The 19,676-nt window shown below is 41.4% G+C and overlaps 2 protein-coding genes across 2 annotated transcripts; both read right to left on the bottom strand.

The window, feature by feature from the left end:
- Positions 1-432: 432 nt before the first annotated feature.
- LOC110802928 (subtilisin-like protease SBT5.6) lies at positions 433-9,775 on the bottom strand. Its single transcript, XM_022008383.2, has 3 exons — positions 9,454-9,775; positions 8,345-8,442; positions 433-749 (listed from the first exon to the last, which is right to left on the bottom strand). The coding sequence occupies exons 1-3, from the start codon at positions 9,675-9,677 to the stop codon at positions 661-663; spliced, it is 411 nt and encodes a 136-aa protein (XP_021864075.1). The 5' UTR covers positions 9,678-9,775; the 3' UTR covers positions 433-660.
- Positions 9,776-10,863: 1,088 nt separating this feature from the next.
- On the bottom strand, positions 10,864-18,203 carry LOC110802933 (uncharacterized). Its single transcript, XM_022008388.2, has 9 exons — positions 17,895-18,203; positions 17,527-17,636; positions 16,013-16,220; positions 15,388-15,925; positions 15,050-15,301; positions 14,737-14,928; positions 14,555-14,629; positions 11,868-14,384; positions 10,864-11,676 (listed from the first exon to the last, which is right to left on the bottom strand). Exons 1-9 carry the CDS (start codon positions 18,053-18,055, stop codon positions 11,278-11,280), a joined length of 4,452 nt encoding a protein of 1,483 aa, XP_021864080.1. The 5' UTR covers positions 18,056-18,203; the 3' UTR covers positions 10,864-11,277.
- Between the last annotated feature and the right edge of the window lie 1,473 nt (positions 18,204-19,676).

The following is a 19,676-nucleotide window of genomic DNA, read 5'->3' as shown; positions in this document are numbered from 1 at the left end:
GAGGTGGAGATTCGGTTGCCGGCGAGCCGCTGGCTGCTTTCCTTGAGTGGCTCTGAATTCCTCGTTTTTTCATAGTATGCGGTGATTGGTTAATTATAATGGTGCGATATTTATAGAACGAAGGAAGTATCAAAATTATGAAAAAATTAACATTCATATTATTTTATACATATTTTTTATTAAAACGGATCCATTGCAGGATCTGGACCGGATCTGGATCTCAAAAACGGGATCCATATCCAGATCCTATCCGCCAGAAACGGGTACAAATTCGGATCTGGATCTGGATCTAGATCCACATTTTGAAGATCCAAATCCATTTTAATCCACCGGATCCCCCAGGATCCTTTGCCATCTCTAACTTTACTAGGTTGTTTGGTCAAAGGAACAATTGTTCTACAACATTTATGCAAAAATATTGATCTACACACATTACACAATCAACGGTCCATTTTGCATAGGGCTAAAATTAATGGCCATTGTCACACAATACTTGCAAGAACTGTATCCATTGAAGGCTACAACCATACTATTTTTGAATGTCTACTGGTAGAAAACTTTTATTTATTGGCAACAAGCACAGTTAAATTTTTTGTTAACGAACAAAGACTATGCAGACAGAATTTAAGCCCATGCCTAGATAATACAGAGGTGACAGCATCAAACCATCATGTTATTCATCGTTCCACCAACGACCGGATGTAGCTGAACAGTTTTGCTGACCACCACCTGAAGGACCCCGGGTTTTTCTGTTCACAGAAGATAAAAGTCAATTTGTGATCTTTCAAAGAATTCAAGTCAAGGAAGAAATTAAAATCTAATGTAATTCAGGAAGAGAAAACACCAGTAAAAGATTCACTTTGTTTTCAAGTAAGGTCACAGAAGCATAGAAGGTGATGCAGAGGTTTAGGCTCCTTCATCTAACGGAAAACATTTTCAACAGAAATTGAGTTTCCAATGGGCTGACAATGGATCGGAGGTGGATCGCATGCATCCATGATCCATCACCATATTTTTCTCTTCATCCACATCCCATCCATCCATCATCCGCGGATGTCGGGTGAAACGGGTGATTAACGGGTGATTTATCACACTTTTAGATTGAAATTCGTACTAGATCGTACTAGTAAATTTCATCGACGAGATGATTATAATTATAATTAGCCAATTAAACACTTCCCCAACCCATTTCCATAAACTACTTAACAATTACAAAACAAAATATAGGAATTAAAATATAAAAAATACATATATGTAGTGAAGTGTATAACAGTATAAGAACAAGCGTATCTTCAAATTGAAAAGAAAAACAAAACCATTTCATATGCAGTGTACAGTATATACTCTTCAAATGCTCTTTGTATGTCTTCTTTCCCAATTTGGATCTAACTGATACACTAAAATAAAATACCCTTCAAATTGATTCTAGTTCATATGAAAGAATGAACAATAGGGAGTGCGGGTATGCAGGAGTGAGTATGTAAGAGAGATTTGAGTCAGGGAGGACAATCAGAGAAAACTGTAATGAACTCCCGTTTACAGAAAGCTAAACAACACAAATTGAGGGAAGATGCTTGATTATATTAATGCTTGAAAGCTCACAAAATGGCAGGGATACAATTTAGCAACTTGAGGTTGCAATTCTCCAAAATAGTGACTTTAGGTCACAAGTCTCTAGGGTTTACACGCACAGAATTCTCAATGCCCAATCCTACTGCTCTCCTTCCTATTTATTTGCAACACTGCTGTTCTGCTACTCCCAACGGTGCTTTCTTCTGACTGTTGCTGTTTGTTGTCTCTTGCTTTTCCTTAATGATCTTTGGCCATATTCTGCTGCTCCGTTTGTCTTCTTCTGGTGTAGGTAGATGTTATAGGTGGGCGATGCCAAGTCATCACATTACTCCCCCCCAAAAGAAGCACCTTGTCCTCAAGGTGGAAGGACGGAAACCTGTCTTGCAGCAGTGTGGCATCCTCCCAAGTGGCCTCAAAATCTGGTAGCCCTTGCCACTTGACTAGCACCTCCAGGCGTGTCTCATTGCCCTCCCTCTTGTAGCGTAATTCCAGCAGGTCCTCGGGTGTGACCACCAACTCTAACTCCGGTGTGATCTGGTCTGGAATGGTGGTCGAAGACGGCAGATTGCCCACAGCCCTCTTGAGTTGAGAGACGTGAAAAACAGGGTGCAACTTGCAAGTATGAGGAAGTTTGAGTTTGTATGCCACCGCCCCCACTTTCTGTAATATCTCAAAGGGCCCATAAAAACGGGCCGCTAGTTTTTCAAATGGTCTCTTGGCTAATGAGCTTTGTCGGTATGGCTGTAATTTTAAGTAAACTTCATCCCCTATCTCAAAATTCTCATCTCTGCGATGTAAGTCAGCATTTCTTTTCATCAGTTGTTGCGCCTTGATTAAATTGAGGTGCAGCTCATCTAGCATGATATCCCGTTCTTGTAAGTGCTCCTCCACACTGTCTACTTGTGTCAGTCCAACACCTATTTTCAGCAGCTTCGGTGGATCCCTGCCGTAGACCACCTTAAAGGGTGTCATCTTAGTGGAGAGGTGAGTGGCGGTATTATACGAATATTCTGCCCAGGCCAGCCATTTAGCCCATGACTTGGGTTTGTCGGAGGCAAAGCACCTTAAATACGTTTCCAGACTCTTATTGACAATTTCAGTTTGACCATCGGTTTGAGGGTGGTACGAGGTGCTCCTTTTCAGCTCTGTTTTCTGTAAGCGAAACAGCTCCCTCCAGAAAACACTCATAAAAATACGATCTCTATCAGTCACAATAGAGGCTGGGTACCCATGGAGACGCACAATCTCCTTGATGAACACCTTGGCTATGGTTAACGCTGTAAACGGGTGTTTTAAGCCCACAAAATGTGCATACTTAGACAACCTGTCCACCACCACAAGGATAGAGTCCACCCCTTGCGAGAGAGGCAGCCCTTCAATGAAATCCATCGAGATGTCAGCCCACACCACTGTAGGAATCGGTAAAGGCTGCAGCAACCCAGCGGGGCTGCGTTGAGAGGCTTTACATTGCTGGCAGGTACTGCACTCCCTTACAAAGTCAGTCACATCCTTTCTCATTCCATACCAAAACCACTCACCCGCGATTCGGAGGTAGGTTTTGACTTCTCCAGAGTGTCCCCCAACCGGAGATGAATGATATTCGGTCAGTATGGCTGGAATTAGAGAGGATGATTTAGATAGGACTAACCTTCCCTTAAAAAACAACCTGTCCGCCTCCAAGTGGAACCCCTTGTGCGTTGGTGTTCCCGCTGTCAAATCCTCCTTGATTTTCTGCAGTAGCGTGTCCTTGCCCACCTCTTGAAGAACATCGTCCCAATTAATATCAGGTAATGAAACCAAGGCTCCGAATTCAATTTCCCCCTCACCCTTCCTGGACAAAGCATCTGCAACTCTATTGGAAACTCCTGGCTTATATTGGATATCGAAATCGAATCCGATCAATTTCCTCACCCACTTTTGATAGTCTGCCCCTATCTCTCTCTGTTGGGTGATGAACCGAAGGCTCTGCTGATCAGTCCGGGTGATGAAGTGACGGCCCAAAAGGTAGTGCTTCCATTTTTGGACGGCCAAGCAAATAGCCATTAGTTCCTTCTCGTAGATGGATTTGTCACGAGCCCGTACCCCTAATATCCGGCTATAAAATGCTATGGGTTGATCCTTCTGCATTAACACCGCCCCCAGCCCGTATCCCGAGGCATCCGTCTCTACCACGAAGGGCTGCTGAAAATCCGGCATGGCAAGAACAGGAGCTTCTCCCATCGCTTTCTTCAACCTCTCAAACGCCACCGTAGCCTCATCGGTCCACCCGAAATTATCCTTCCTTAGCTGGTCAGTGAGGGGGTGGGCCACCCTTGCGTAATTTGCCACAAATTTCCGGTAATAACCGGTGAGGCCAAGAAATCCCCTCAACTCACGCAAGTTCTTGGGCCTGGTCCACTCTTCAATTGCCTTGATTTTGTCTTGATCCACAGCCACTCCCCTGCTAGAGATAACGTGCCCCAAATAGGCTACCTCTTCTCTTCCAAACTCACATTTCTTCCAATTTGCATACAACAGATGCTCATCCATTTTTTCCAGAACCAGTTTCAAGTGTTCCACATGGTCTTCTTGGCACCTGCTATACACGAGAATATCGTCAAAGAACACAAGCACAAACCTCCGTAAAAACGGCCGGAATACGTCATTCATCAGTGACTGAAAAGTGGCGGGAGCATTGGTTAAACCGAACGGCATTACCAAAAACTCGTAGTGGCCTTCATGGGTACGAAAGGCTGTTTTATGAGTGTCTTCGGGTCGAACCAAAATCTGATGATAACCCGATTTGAGATCGAGTTTGGAGAACATGACTGCCCCGTGAAGCTCATCAAGTAACTCATCTATCACGGGTATGGGATATTTGTCCGGAACGGTTTCCTTGTTCAAAGCACGGTAATCGACACAAAACCTCCAAGATCCGTCTTTCTTCTTGACTAACAAGACCGGACTTGAAAATGGGCTAGTTGATGGGCGGATGATCTGGGCTTGCAACATTTCCCGAATCAGTTTTTCTATTTCGTCCTTCTGGAATTGGGGATACCTATAGGGTCTCACACTCACCGGATTACTGCCTTCCCGTAAGATAATGGCGTGCTCATGCCCCCGAGGTGGAGGTAGACCGACTGGTTCCTGAAACACCCCTTCAAACCTTTTGATTACCTGTTTCAAAAATTCTGGGCAGTGGCTACCCTTCGTATCTCCAGTACCCTCACCTTCCTCCAACTGATTCATCTCTACCAGTACTCCAGTACCTTCCTTTCGCAGAACCCGAATCATGGCCTTCAATGATATTTGAGAGCGAGACAAGGACGGGTCGCCTCTCAATGTGATGGCTTCCCCATCCCTCTTAAAACACATTACCTGCGTCTTCCAATTAGTGGTAACCTCCCCCAATTTCTCAAGCCACTGTACTCCAAGTATGAGGTCAGAGTTTCCCAAATCCAAGGGTAAGAAATCGTCCACCACCTCTATTCCTCCTTCTAGCTGCAGCGACACCCCTTTGCACACACCGGCGCCGCGAATAGCTTCTCCGTTCCCCAATGCCACCCCAAAACTAGCAGACCCTAACACTGGAATGCCCAATTCTTGAACCGTTTTCAGGGACACAAAGTTATGAGTGGCCCCGGGGTCCACCATAACAACTACTCCGCGGTTGTAGACGCTTCCCCGGAGTTTTAGAGTTTTGGGGTTCGTCAAACCAACCACCGAGCAGAGAGATATCTCGGCTGGAACACCCCCACCGTCCACCGGCTGGTCCTCCCCACTCGCCTCTGTGTAAAATTCTTCGCCCCCACCGACGTCCTCCTCCGCCACCAAAAGTACACTTAATTCCTTCTTCTGACAGCGGTGGCCGATGCCCCACCGCTCGTCGCACCGGAAGCAAAGCCCCTTCGCTCGCTTCTCTTGGAGTTCACGATCAGTCAGTCTCTTTGTCTCTCCCCCTCCTTTAGTCGACGCCGTGGATCTGGGTGGGTAATTCGAGGCTTGAGAGCCCACTGACCCATATGACCCGGATCCGCCTGACTTATATCCGACTAGGGTGGTGTTGGTTTGTGGGTTCGTGTTTGTGGTTGTTTGGGTTGGGCTGGTACTGGTTATTGGGCTTCGGTGAAAAAATGAAAAAGAGTTGGATTTGTGGCTGACCCCAATCTGACCTTTTCTTAGACTCCCATTTACTTGATTTCGGTGTTCGACCCGAACAGCCAAATCCATAGCCTGATCCAAAGTAATTGGGTTCAATAAACGTACCTCAGATTTGATTTCCTCGTGGAGCCCATTGACAAATTGACCCATTAACAAGCTTTCTGGGATGTCCTCCAATGGCGCGGCGAGCTCGATAAACTTCCGACGATACTCCACCACCGTGGTGGTTTGCGAGGACGCAAGCCACTGCTCGTGAAGTGTTCCGGCACTCATGGTGCGGAATTCTATGACTGCCTTCAGCTTCAAATCCCTCCAACTTCGAATGGGGCGACGACGGTTCTCAAACTGGAACCACCTCAAGGCGTTCCCCTCCATTGAAACTACCGCTGCCTCCAACTTCTCTTCTTCAGTGAGACGGTAAATGTCGAAGAACTTCTCTCCTCGCAAGATCCATCCATCCGGGTCACTTCCGTCGAAGGACGGCATCTCTAGTCTCCGATATTTCCAGTTACCTCCATTCCGCCCATGTTGACCGTTTCCCCCTATCAAGCCACTACCTTCAAACCCCATATTCTCTGCTTCATAAGCGCTATCCTCTTCACGATTCTGGTGACGGTGCACTCCCACCTCCGAGTGGCGGTGGCCTGATTCTGGCTGATTTTCCTTCGGAGCATTCATAAAAGTTCGCATTTCTTGCTGGAATTTCTCTTGATTTCGTTGTAGCGTTGCCATGGTTTGGCCCTGCTCTTCTCGATAACGGTCAATCCTCCCTTCCAACCTTAGGGTGGCTGCCTCCACTACGGCGGCGTTCTTCCTCGCCTCTTCCTCGCCGGCAGCCTTGAATTGCTCGGCTAACGACCTTTGGACAGCCGCGATCCCTTCGGCCACTGCCGTGGCTACCATATTCTGAATATTATTCTCTATTCCTTCAAACCGAGCGTTGAGGCCGTGAATCCCTTCCTCCAAGGTCTCGATTCTCTGTGTATTGCTGTTAACCATTGTTATTCGCCTGATACCAGTGCCGAACTGCTCTGATACCAAGTGTAATGAACTCCCGTTTACAGAAAGCTAAACAACACAAATTGAGGGAAGATGCTTGATTATATTAATGCTTGAAAGCTCACAAAATGGCAGGGATACAATTTAGCAACTTGAGGTTGCAATTCTCCAAAATAGTGACTTTAGGTCACAAGTCTCTAGGGTTTACACGCACAGAATTCTCAATGCCCAATCCTACTGCTCTCCTTCCTATTTATTTGCAACACTGCTGTTCTGCTACTCCCAACGGTGCTTTCTTCTGACTGTTGCTGTTTGTTGTCTCTTGCTTTTCCTTAATGATCTTTGGCCATATTCTGCTGCTCCGTTTGTCTTCTTCTGGTGTAGGTAGATGTTATAGGTGGGCGATGCCAAGTCATCACAAAAACATAAGACAATTGTAAAATAGTCTTCCCTTGTTTATCCCTTTACTTAAAAGAAAAATTATAGGGAAAAAGGAAATGGAAGTGAAAAGAATATTATATGCGAAGAGAGAAAAAACAATGTAAGGAGTTTTCCTTACAAAAAGAGAATGTTTTCCACCTTGGGAGAAATATTTTCCACCTTCCGGAAAACTGTTTTCCCCCCTTAACGAAACAAACAAATGAAAATGGTAAAATCATTTTTCCTACAAAATGCTTTGCGTCAAACAAACGGAGCCCTAGGTTGAAAAAACACAAAAACAATGTTCCCAAATATTCAAAGAAAAAGAACAAATCATTTTCAAGGCATTTGGCAAGGATATTACAAGAACGCCGAGCATTGAACAGAAACCTTGGTTGGAAAAATATTCAAAAGAAGAGCACCACAAATTGATAGGAACAAATGTGGATGTTTCTCCTTAAGGCTCCGTTTGTAAAAATGATTTTCCGAGAAAAAATAATTCTACACTAGATTTCCTGCGTTTGCTTCATTATAAGAAAACTAGGGGAAAAAATAAAAATAAAAAGGAGATGGATGAGGATTGATGGGAAGAGATAAGAGGAAGGTAAGGAGGAAAAGTGGAAAAGGGGTTTCCCTTCTATTAAATGGAAAATGTTTCCTCCTTATGAGAGTTGTTAGAAAATCGTTTAACATCCCTAGCCAAAACAAACAATGGGAAATGATTGAAAGGGGAAAATCATTTTCTAGGAAAACGTTAGACACCAAACTAAACACCCCCTAAGTCTCAGCCATAATATGCTAGCTTGAAAAGGATTAACACGAGGCATGCAGCGGACCTGAATGTGTAATCTTTTGACATGTCGACGGTTACTTAGATAACATATTACGGAGTAACTAGGTAGTGCTACAATGGATAGAATTCTAGGACCTATGTAACCGTAAGTATATACTACGTAGAATATATCTCAACTTCCTTGCTTCCCCAAATAGATACTAAACTTGATTGCATATCATAAATCACAACCAACAACACAAGCACAATTAATATATCTCAATCATCCTAAGCTTTAAGTAAGGATCATATAATATCTACATCATACTTGAAAACATGTTAGACGGATGGTACAAGTACCAATTTTCAAAGTCATTTCTATAATTCAATTATCAAAACTAATAAAACTTGTTGATCAAGAATAAGAGCAAAGAACTATACTTTCAAGCAACGAAACTTGCTCCGGAGTCAGCTTGGCCGAGAATCCAGTGGCCGCGCTCTTGTAAACGTAAATCAAAGATTCCTTGGCTGCTTCTTCACTGTAGCAATAAAGATATACATTCATGAAACATAAAGTTCAACATCAACACAAACTAAGAATACACAGTTTTCAGGTAGTTGCATCCACATCCAAATTCAACCCGTAAATACCAAAACAAATTTGGTGCGCCAACGGATAAATTACATTTTCAAGGAAGCTAAATTGTAGACATATCATTCCTCTCTTAGAGCATGTACATTGGTGAGACCTCTCTCCAACTACCTCTCCACACTCTCTATACCACCATCTCTCTACCAAATACTCTCAAGAACCCTTTCCAAAAAACACCCAACATAGGGGGCTTCTTCAAAAGAGCTCTCCAATCTCCTTTTTACTATTTGGTAGTCCCATATTATACTATTTACCTCATAATTAATTGTCTTTTACAAACAGAGTGACACTCCACTTGTCAACAAGAATCAATTCTTGGAGGTGTCTTGACCAAGAGACCTCCACGAAGACCTACTCGCAAGCCTCTTAAAAGCCCCCAATGTTGGCTAAGAGATAGCTCTTATTAGAGACATACTTGGAGAGTTACTCCAAGATCCCCAATACATGCTCTTACTTGCCCATGAAAAAAAGTGCTTCACACACCAAAATTTCCCCATTAATTTAGTTTCAAAGAACAATTTACCAGCAAACCTCAATTTTTTTAAGAAAAAGAAAATTGAACAGAAACTTCGGGATTACCAGACCACCATTGATGTTACCATTTCCCCATTGTACAATTTCCATCATTTGCAAGTACAATAGTCATCCCTCGCAAATTCATTTCTCAATTGCCACACATTTAATTATATAAATAAAAAAGGAACCAAGTACCAAAAATCATCAAATTATTTCTACAATTCTCCAATTCGATCAATCAACCCTAGAAAATCGACACCATAAATTCCCACAACCTCACATCATCAAGTTAGCAAAAGACACAAATTTTCAAGCAAAATTCCAGTAACAATAAACCTAGAAATAAAAAAATAGAAAAAAATGATATAGGAAAGAAGGATACCTCCCAACAACAGAAGAAAGGGTGCTAAGATGGAAGGATTCATGATCAGATCCCTCAGCAGGTTGCTCGGTGTAGACGATGTAAACATCAGCAGGAGCAGATGATGCTGGTGCAGCTTCAGCCATGGCTACAGTTGATGACGATGATTTCTGAGAATTCGAAATAGGTATTGTAATTGACAATGCGATGAACAAAATGATGGTCCATTGATTAATTTGCATCATCTTTATATATAGGAGGGAGGAAGGAGAGTATCGCGTATGCGTTTTCTTATAAGTCCTTGTCAGCACACATTTTTACAGAAGCAAAATTCAATTTGATGGAATCACAATTGATTTTTTGGGATAAAGATTTCAGGAGTCTTAATTAACAAGTAAATTATTTATTTTGTACATAAGACGTGTCCGGCTCACCTGAAAGTCGGCTAAGTTGTTAAACCGGGTGTGTCAGGCTGGCCAGAAAAGGAACACGCGATGGTGTGGATTGTGGAAAGGGCGTGGTGCGTGGGTTGGTCTAGACCACAGCCGAGATCTAGCGTGGCTAAACCGGATATGGGTTAGTTCTAGGATCAGCCGACTTTGTTTGTGTCCGGACCTAAATTTCCATATCTGAATATTAGACTTACGGGCAACCGAATAAAAAAGCATTGAAGTATAAATATTAGAATAGGTAGCACGTGGCACTGTGGCAGGAGCAACAAATTACAAAAAAAAAAAAGGATTACACAGAGTTTTTATTAGATTGTTGCTACGTTATTTGGGACCCAGAAAACTCGATGTTAGAGCTATCAAAATAGGTCATCGAATCGGGTCTGGGTCGGGTCATTCGGGTCGTAAACAGATCGTGTCGGGTAACTTTATCATTCAGGTGCAGGTCGGGTTCGGTCGTGTTGGTTCTCGATCGGGTCATGTTAGATTATTTTCTCATTTCGGGTACAAGTCGGGTTCGGGTCAAGTCATGTTCGGGTCGGGTTCGATTCGGGTTTGGGTCTTATATACTCGGGTTTGTAGCAGTTAATCTCGGGTTTGGGGTCAAGTTCGGATCGGATAATTTTCGGGTCGATTCAAGTTCGGGTCATGTTCACTCTCGAACACAGGTTAAGATCGAAACAATAACTGATTTGGTCATCTCAAAATCGTGTTAAAGGTCATTGTCGATTTGTCGGGTGTCGAATAGGGTTCAAATCATTGTTTAGTCGGGTATGTTCGATTATCGGTTATCTTTCGGTCGGTGTATCGGGTCATACAACATCAAGTTAAAATCGATTATCAATTTTTTCGGGTTGGGTACAACTCGGGTTTCAGATTACCTGTTTTACCAAAATTTCGGGAAATAGTCGGTTACGGGTTCGTTCGATTCAGGTCGCGTTTTCGGATCGGGTCAGTTTTTGACAGCTCTAAGTCATCATACTGTCCGGCACATATTTATAAATATCCTTGAATATATCAATTCATTTACACATACTAAACAGTAAAACAGGTGATAAGGTGAAGATCAACTCACACAACTAGAGTCTAGAGTGTGACACTATTTCCTTATCAATTTGAACTACAAGATGCTATTTAAGAGAGTTATCTTTAATACATACACCAAAACCATTTGCACAATTATATACAAAGCCTTCCTTGCACTAGAGAAAATCCAGCAGAAGAACAATATACCAACAGCTGAACCAAAGGAAACAGTTCAACACTGCATCTATTTTGAGTTATGTCAGGTGTTGGACGCTGTTTTTTTGGTCGCAACTTCAAGAGCAGCCCCTACCCAGACAGTAAGTATTATGGAGAAAAATAATACTCCAAAAAGATACCAAAATCACATCGTTCAATCTGGGCCTTCAGTAATAGTTTCAGTGCCGTTCAACTTAAACTTAGTTAGATCATCCTGTACTGTGATACCAGCCCATAAGTTATTCATAGACTGCAATTGGCTGAAATCTGGGGACTTGAGTGATCTCTTGTAAAGCTCTTTTAGCTTCTCGACATCTCCAGACCTCTTTGATGATGGAGTTGATGAAGCAACAGCCATTTTGTTCTGACCTGTTGGGGAAGCAACAGCCATTTTGTCTGAGCCTGCTGACAGAGAAGAAGCCAACATCTCCTTCAATAGCTTCTGCAATTGCCTCCAAAACCGAGCACACACATCGGACGTGCCATTTGTGGTATGCAACTGCTCTGAGACATGGCGTCCTTCAAGCAGACAACTCAATGCACTTTCTAGCATCTGCACTATTAACTCATAATTAGCACTTAGCATTCTCAAGAAATCTGAACAAACTGCACCGTAGAATATAACTAAAAGCAACAGGCATTAACTGATAATATTTTTTTAATTGGAAAATTCCTGATCACAACAACAACATTCAAAGAAAAAGAAGAGACTAGAAAACTAAAATAAGAACCTCTTATACGTACCCCATGTTTGTGATAAACAATAGCGAGACTTGACAAGAGAAATGCTCTCTCGATTAAAATGGTTAAGTACATGATGGGATGTCTCTTTGCACTGTAAAACTCAACTGCCTTCTCCCAGTTCCTCTCAGCTAAGGAAAGATACTGATTTACCCTTTGGAGGATGCCATTTTCACCTTTTGACTGATTGCTGCTTCTGTGGCTGAAGTTTGCAAACTTCAAGCAGCTATTCCTCTGACAACAAGCTAGCTGGAAATAAGCATAAGCAACTTCCTGTTTTCGTACTTCACCCAAAGACTCATAAATGGACAAAGCTTCTCTTACGGCATCATTGCCTGAAATCTTACTCTTCTTATGTCCCTTCTTTGCTCTTTTGTCGCTAAGAACTTGAGATCCCAGCGGTTTGTCAGCCAGATTTCCATTTACATAAATATCAGCAACCGAATCTTCTCTTGACAATAACATGCCGAGCCTCAAATAAGTATTAGCAAACTGAGTATAAACTTCATTTCTCAGGTCAGCTAACAATTCATCTGTATCACCATTGGCACTGGTAAGTTCAGACTTCGCAACCCCGTAAAACCTAAGTGACTTCCCATATTCCACTTTAGCAGCGTCCAAGGCCTGCACGTATGCATCACGGAGGATTGCTTTCGATTTAAAATATTCCATCTTTGATACCAATTCCTCGGCCAATGCTCGTCTTCCATGACCCAAGTTACTGTTAATCAGTATAATATTGATATGATCAGAAACTTCTCTAAATGCATCAATTGCCTTGACAAAAGCTGCTTCAGCTTTGGTCAAATTTTTTCTTTCAAGCCAGAATCTTCCAAGTTCATTGCAAACCCATCCTATCTTCTTAAGCACTGATTGCAACTCACGTGAACCAGTAGAAAGCTCACCCAAAGACTTAGTAGCTGACTCATAACAGATTAATGCCAATGAAAGAACGTGATCCGTATCATTGCTTCCAGGACCTCGAAGATACTTAAATATTCCACCACTTCTGCTTTTAGGAGATTCTTCAGATGTAAACGAACTGTCAAAAGAAGAACTGGTATCAACATTTGTGTCTTCCGTGGTAACAGAAGCTAAACCATGGTCATCATCCCCGGAAGTGGAGGACGATGACTGTTCCCTGTTGACATCTGAAGTCATGTTATGCTTTTCTAAATTTGTATCACTGTCTTTTTTGTCCATCATTACCACAGAGTTACTTCCCGGGTCACTTTTACTTTGCAGACTAGTATCTTCTAAGCTGGCAGAGAGAGAGGTTGCTACGCTTCTCAACTGTGATCTCTTACTCTGTCTTTTGCCATGAACAAATGGGGTAGTGCCTCCTTTGCTGCTACTGGCACTGATTCCACTGCTAGCCCTATCGCTCTGACAGCTGCAATTTACGAGGGAGCATGTGCTGCAATTCTCTATATCCTGACCCAGCTTCTTCTTAAGCCTGATGAGTTCCTTCACAACCTCGGACGACATTCGTAACTCTTGAACAGAGGAATGCGTTTGGGTTGATGGTGGAGAGGTCTCTTTTCCTTGCACAGTGAGGAACTCAACATAAACATCCCCAACTAACATCCAAGCCTTGGCCCAAAAGAGGTAGGTTGAAGAAAACTCCTCAGGATTAATACGGTCATCAAAAGAACTCTTGCAAGGTAGGCCTTCATCACTCATTAGAGGTCCTTGCTCTTCTCTATTGTCAGGTCCATTCTGAAAGAATTGACCATTACACATAGAAGAAATAAATTTCGTATCTTGGAGATATTGAGGCACTGACCCATACACAGAACATGCAACTTCAACTACTTTTAAGGCTTGTAACAGTTGTCCATCCTTTATGTAGGCTTGTCCCAGGGCCAAATAAGATTCTCCAAGCAAAAGAATTAGTTTCCACAGCTTATGGTCCAGCATTGAAGTTGGGAGCCATTCCCGAATGTCACAAACTTCAATACATTCAGTGTCCCCACAAGCACAAATGGAAAAATTTCCAGATGAAGATGGGTGCTGCATAGTTTCATCATTAACGAACTCTGATTCAGCACCCTGCAGTTCCCGTGTCCATCTCAGTGACTTGATAGCTTGAGAAACATGATGTACAGCAGCAAGCTTCGATGAAATTGGATCAGCAATGGTCTGAATCACATCCACAGGAGCTGAGGACACATTATGCACTGTGTAGCCCTCTTCTGCTCGATGATGTTGCAGAAACCCAGAACTCTTGGCATCCACAAGATCAGATGCACTGAAGTCATCAGATTCAGAAATATTTATATCCTGAATATCACTTCCAGAAACCTCAGAAAATGATTCTTGGCAGTTGTTAGGATCACTATTTAATGACTCCTGGATACTAGATTCTGATATAATACTAACAATATCCAAGGACTCTTCCTCTTGATCAGTGACTGTTACTTCTGACACCAAGGGAAAAACTTCGGCAGCTAAGTCGAGCTCTTCATCACTATTCAAAATAAGCCTTGCAAATTGTTCATGTGCAAATGCACGGACAACCTATCAAGAATAAAATTATAGCCAACTCAGGAACTATACTTTCATACATTAAATGTACATAGCAGCAACATTCACTCATAAGACATATTTTCCATCAAGTAAATCAAGAACAATGAAAGGCCACAATAAACTTAATCCACACAATAGCAGCATAAGGTAAAGGATTTTACCAGATGATCAGGTTCATCCAACAGCTCCAAACATTTTCGGACGAACCTAGCACACCTGAACCTACTTTCGGGAGCCTACAAAGAGAATATCATCAGAGACAATTCAACCAAATTTACATAGGAGGAAAGAAAAGTGCAGGAGTTAACAGTTAAGAAAAGCAAAAGACTTTATCTGGAGGTACCATGGAAAGTGAGAGCCTATGAGCAATACGGTAAAGGAGAGTTCCAAGGGACAATAAAGAGTCAGATCTTCCTCTGTGGATCAAAGATGGCAAAGAGCTTGAGCAACCATCACCGCTCTCAGGTGGATGGCTTTGAGGGATGACAGAAAGATCAAAAAGTTGAATCACATCTTCTCCAGTGTTTTTATATAGCTGAGAGAAAAACCAAGTCATAATGAAGGAAATGATAAATGAAACACTATGACGTATTATTTATCTAAAAGAAGCAGAACAAAGAGGAAGTAAAGGCAGTCAAAAGAAAGTGGCTGAATACCCAGTAAGCACCAGGATCTTCCTTGCAATTCGCCTGGAGAAACCTCAAAACAGAAAGTCCATTTTTCTGAACAGCATAAGGATGAAATGCTGGTGTACCATCTTCAGAGACGCCCTTCAAAAGATGTATGTCATCTGTTTTCAAAAGCTCATAACCTTTTACTACACCATTTCTATGATAACAGATGGCTAACTCCGGAACACTCGCCATAACATTATCCAACCAGGCTTCAAGCCATGTTAATGGTGTGACCTGATATTTGAGTGAAAACAAAGAGGAAATAAGAAGCTGACATGGGCATAGTGGGGAAGAGCAGAAGCAACTTATATGATACATACCTTTCTAGAAACATCCCATAAATGTAAGCTCACAGATACATATTTGTCATTACTAAATAGGAGTAAATCGCTACCAAGAAGAACACGGAAGTTATGGAACTGCCAAAATAAGACTCTCAAGAACTCGTCATTACTGCATCTATACTTTTCAGATTCCTGCACCGGGCATCTGGGCTTTTCACCAATATGAGAAGCCTTCTTTACATGATCACGAGCCTTACATCTCTTGTTCTCCTTACTCCCCCAATACAAGCCGTTTTGTTTTCCTTTGGAATAGTCAGAATGTCCATCACTTCCTTCATTTTCAGAAACGTTATCAGTCTGAAATTCAGAAGATTTGAAGAAAGTACTCATTGGATCAGATGGTCTCGGGAGAACAGATGACTTAGATTGTCCTTCTGCAGCTGCGGAATGAGTGGGTGGGCAATCACAAGCCTCCATTCGAACTGAATGCATAGCGAAATTCAGAAAGAGAGACTCATCAGAGCATTTTGGCTGGTTTCTCCTTACAAATCTTTCTCCCTCTTCTACATCAGGCCTGAGAATAATAAAGAATAATGTCACTGAAAATCTGAAATGTACATGAGATTCACAAAGCAAACACAAGCAGAGAAATACAACAGACCCAGCATTCAGGATAAGAGTTTGCCCAACACGATGAACTGCAATTGATAATCGAGCCTTTGTGTATGGAATCTTAAATATTTGCTTCAGGATGTCAGCAGGAGCAATGACATCTATCTCATCACCGTACTCAACCAAACCAGATACAGCAAGGGCCTCACCCTTCCTAACTAGGTTAGATGTAGAAGCTCCATCATCCCATGATGCACCTGTTGAAATATCAACCATAAGCATGAAAATTCTACCAAGATCCTAACGGCAAGAAACCATTCACATAAGAAGCACCGTGGTTACTTTGACCAGCACTGCTGATATCCAACCACCAGCATCACACTGTAATATGGGTTTCTAAGGTTTACTTTCAAAGCGTAATAGAACCAACAAGAGATATTGAACTACAGGATAAAAGGTTCATAATGGTGAGGAATTGAATCATCGGCATTCAGCATCTAAAATAATGCAATGAGATTCTTTAGTGTGAGCTTGAAGGAACACGCTTTGCCACATAAGATTGAATGCAGCAAATCCCAGTATCCCACCAAGATATGCTCTATCCTTGTCATCTATATTTTCACACTACGAAGATCTTTATTCCACTTTCTCTAACCACGGCTATCCAAGAACTTGGTTTTTCATAGTGTATGGGAGTTCACTTAGCAAGTAGGTTCTTATTGTTTTCAGCAATTTCTACTAAACCCAACAGGAAGGTTAGGAAAGAGGTACAACAACAGTTGCAATGTGTAACTAATATATTGACCAACCCCCTCTGATCACATCCCATCCCATCCCATCCCATCCCCACCATCACACCCCACCCCGATAGAAAAAGCAACATTAACCATTGATAAAAAAAAAAAAATAAGGCTCATGTATTAGTGTAATACGAACTCTATCTTATCATCTATCATAAAAAGGCACGTCTAATTAAAAAAAAAAAAAAAAAAAAAACTAGTTAAACATGCCCTTGTATTTCACAAATAGATCTCCACTAATCCCCCTAAAAGTGAAAGACAAAATGAAAGAAAACCTACGAATTGTCAAGGTAAAGAAAAAAAAGTTGGCCAGAGTGCAATTCATTTACATATTTACAGAACATTCAAACAATTGAAATTTTAAATTTGCAATGCCAATGGTGATACTACCTCCAATCAATATTTTCTACCCACTATAACTATTTTTTCATCCATAATATCCGTCATTAAGAATACTAATGCATAATTATTTGTCAACATAAGATACGGAGTACTAATGCAATCTATTACCATTGCAGTAACCAACTACCAACACTAACTTCTTAATATCTATATGAAATTTCGTAGTGGTAACAAATGAAGTAGTGGCAATGAATTTATACTAATGAGAATTATAGGAATCCACAACTTAACTACAAGTAGTTAACATAAATAGCACAAATCATTGCTCCTAGATAAACATTAATTAAAATACAAATATCAATATCAAATAATAATAACAGTAGCAACCCAAATATTACGAAGTATAACGGGAAACAATAACCTTGAGTAGCATTAGGAGAGGGTCGCGAATTTGGAACACTCGTCGTCGGCAATGGCGGATTATTAAGATCAGTTTCCGTCGGCAACATCCGATACCTCGGTGCACTCACCCTAATTCATGAATTCAACAGGAAAATTTAAAAAAAAAAACCCCACAAAATGAATACGATAATTCAACAGCAAAATCAAATGAACATAAGCATTCAACAAGAAAATCAAAACTCCATAAAAATGAACTCAGTAATTCAACAAGAAAATCAAATCCCCGCAAAATGAACTCAATGATTCAACAAAAAAAAAATCAAAACCCCATACAACTAAGGAAATAGTTCAACGAAAAAATAAAAGGAAGAGAGAAAAAATGGATACGTTTGAGAAGAAGGAACGAGGTCAGAGCTAAAAGAGTGGAAGGAGTTATCTGTAGTGACAGGAATTGAACCGCAAAGAAATCCAACTGGTTTCGGACTCGCTATTTCCAACTTTCCGACGCATTGCATCTCCCTAGAGCTCGAATTGCTTAGTTTCTCCATTATTGTTGTTAAGCTTCAAATAATTGCTTGATCATCAACCATTTATGAAATGGATTTTCTGGGTTTGGTTACTGGAATTTTCTGAATGTAAATGTCAATTTTTAAAATTGGCCAATATTCAGTATTTGGGGGTTGAGAAATACGGAGTAAGACTAGGCTATCAAAATCAGGGTGTCAAATCGGAGGTCGGATTCATTTGGCTAACGTGTCATATTGGATCGGACTTAAAACTTAACACATCAGATAGGATTTGGTCGGATTTTATATGCACGGGTTCATATCGAATTAAGTTGTAAAAGGATCGCTTGTAGTTGAGTTGGGTTAGATCGGAACGGATTGGAACATGACGGATTGTTAACGGGTTTAGTCGAACTATAACGAGTTCTGGTTCATATCGGGTCGGGTTCATATCGGGTAGCGGACTAAAACGAGTCGGATTGAAACGGATTTATTCGGGTTACATCAGATTCAGGTTCACATCTGTTCCGGTTATTATCGGATCGCGTCCATTCGGTTCCAAATTACTCCCTCCATCTCGTAATACTTGCATCGGTTTGACCGGCACGTAGTTTAAGGCAATTTCATTGACTTATTATTTAATTAGGTGTGGTTGATATTGAGTATTTTTTTCTTAATATAGTTAGTGGGAAATGTGTCAATTTTTCGAGGATGATGGTGATTTTTCAATGTTTTTTAAGATGCTGGAAATTTTTAGCGCAGGCCTGCTGCGTGCTAGAATTTTCTAGCACAGCAGGCTGCTCTAAGGTTTAGCCGTGCAGTTTTTTCTGGTTTATTTTTGTTCGTTTCCGTAGTTTGTTTTGCAGAGTTAGGCCCTTATTTAAGCGTTCGTGCTCTTAAAATTTGTGTGTACTCTCTTTGGGTCAATTTGTAAAGACTATTTATGTTTGTTATGGGTACCAATATTTGATTGAATTAATCCCACGAGGATACCTTTGGTGCAATTTTGAAGATGCGTTATAAAGGATACCATAGGCTTGATAAACATAACGCAAAAGTAAATTTGCATTAGTTCGTCGTTGACTTAACTCAACGAATATTATGGTCGTTTGTTTTTTTTAAAAAAAAAATTAGAAATACGCAGAATTCTGCCATAATATGCGAAGCGTGCGCTACAAATTTCTAGCGAAGAGAAGTCATATGCATTGGAAATAAGCTAGTAGAGCGGGTCTGGTGTGCGCTAGAACTTTTCAGCGATACAGGCTTTTAGCAGTTCAAAAATTTGGATGCAGAAAAACCGACGCTACATATTTCTAATGCGCAAGTTCCCTGCGTTGAGAAATTTGTAGCGTATGCCTGGTATACGCTGGACATTTTCAGCGCATACAGGTTTTTGCAGTTCAGAATTTAAGCCCTTTTTTGAGGAGACTAGGAATTTTTCGAATTTTGTCACAAATAACCTAAATTAAGAATCAATTTGGTTTGGAATGGATGTACTACTAAGAAATACGTCAAGTGGACGTACCTCGAAGCGTTTGCGCACACCCCCCCCCCCCCCCCCGTAGTTGTTGTTATACCTTAGTTTGTACGTTTAGGGTGAAACATAACAAGAAGGCCAGGTTCATGTGTGTTGTCCCACTATTGATCTGTTTGGTGCAAAGTT

This window comes from Spinacia oleracea, chromosome 2 (genome assembly GCF_020520425.1).
Source record: "Spinacia oleracea cultivar Varoflay chromosome 2, BTI_SOV_V1, whole genome shotgun sequence".
In the NCBI taxonomy this organism is placed as follows: Eukaryota; Viridiplantae; Streptophyta; class Magnoliopsida; order Caryophyllales; family Amaranthaceae; genus Spinacia; species Spinacia oleracea.
This window is presented reverse-complemented; position numbering and strand designations above follow the sequence as displayed.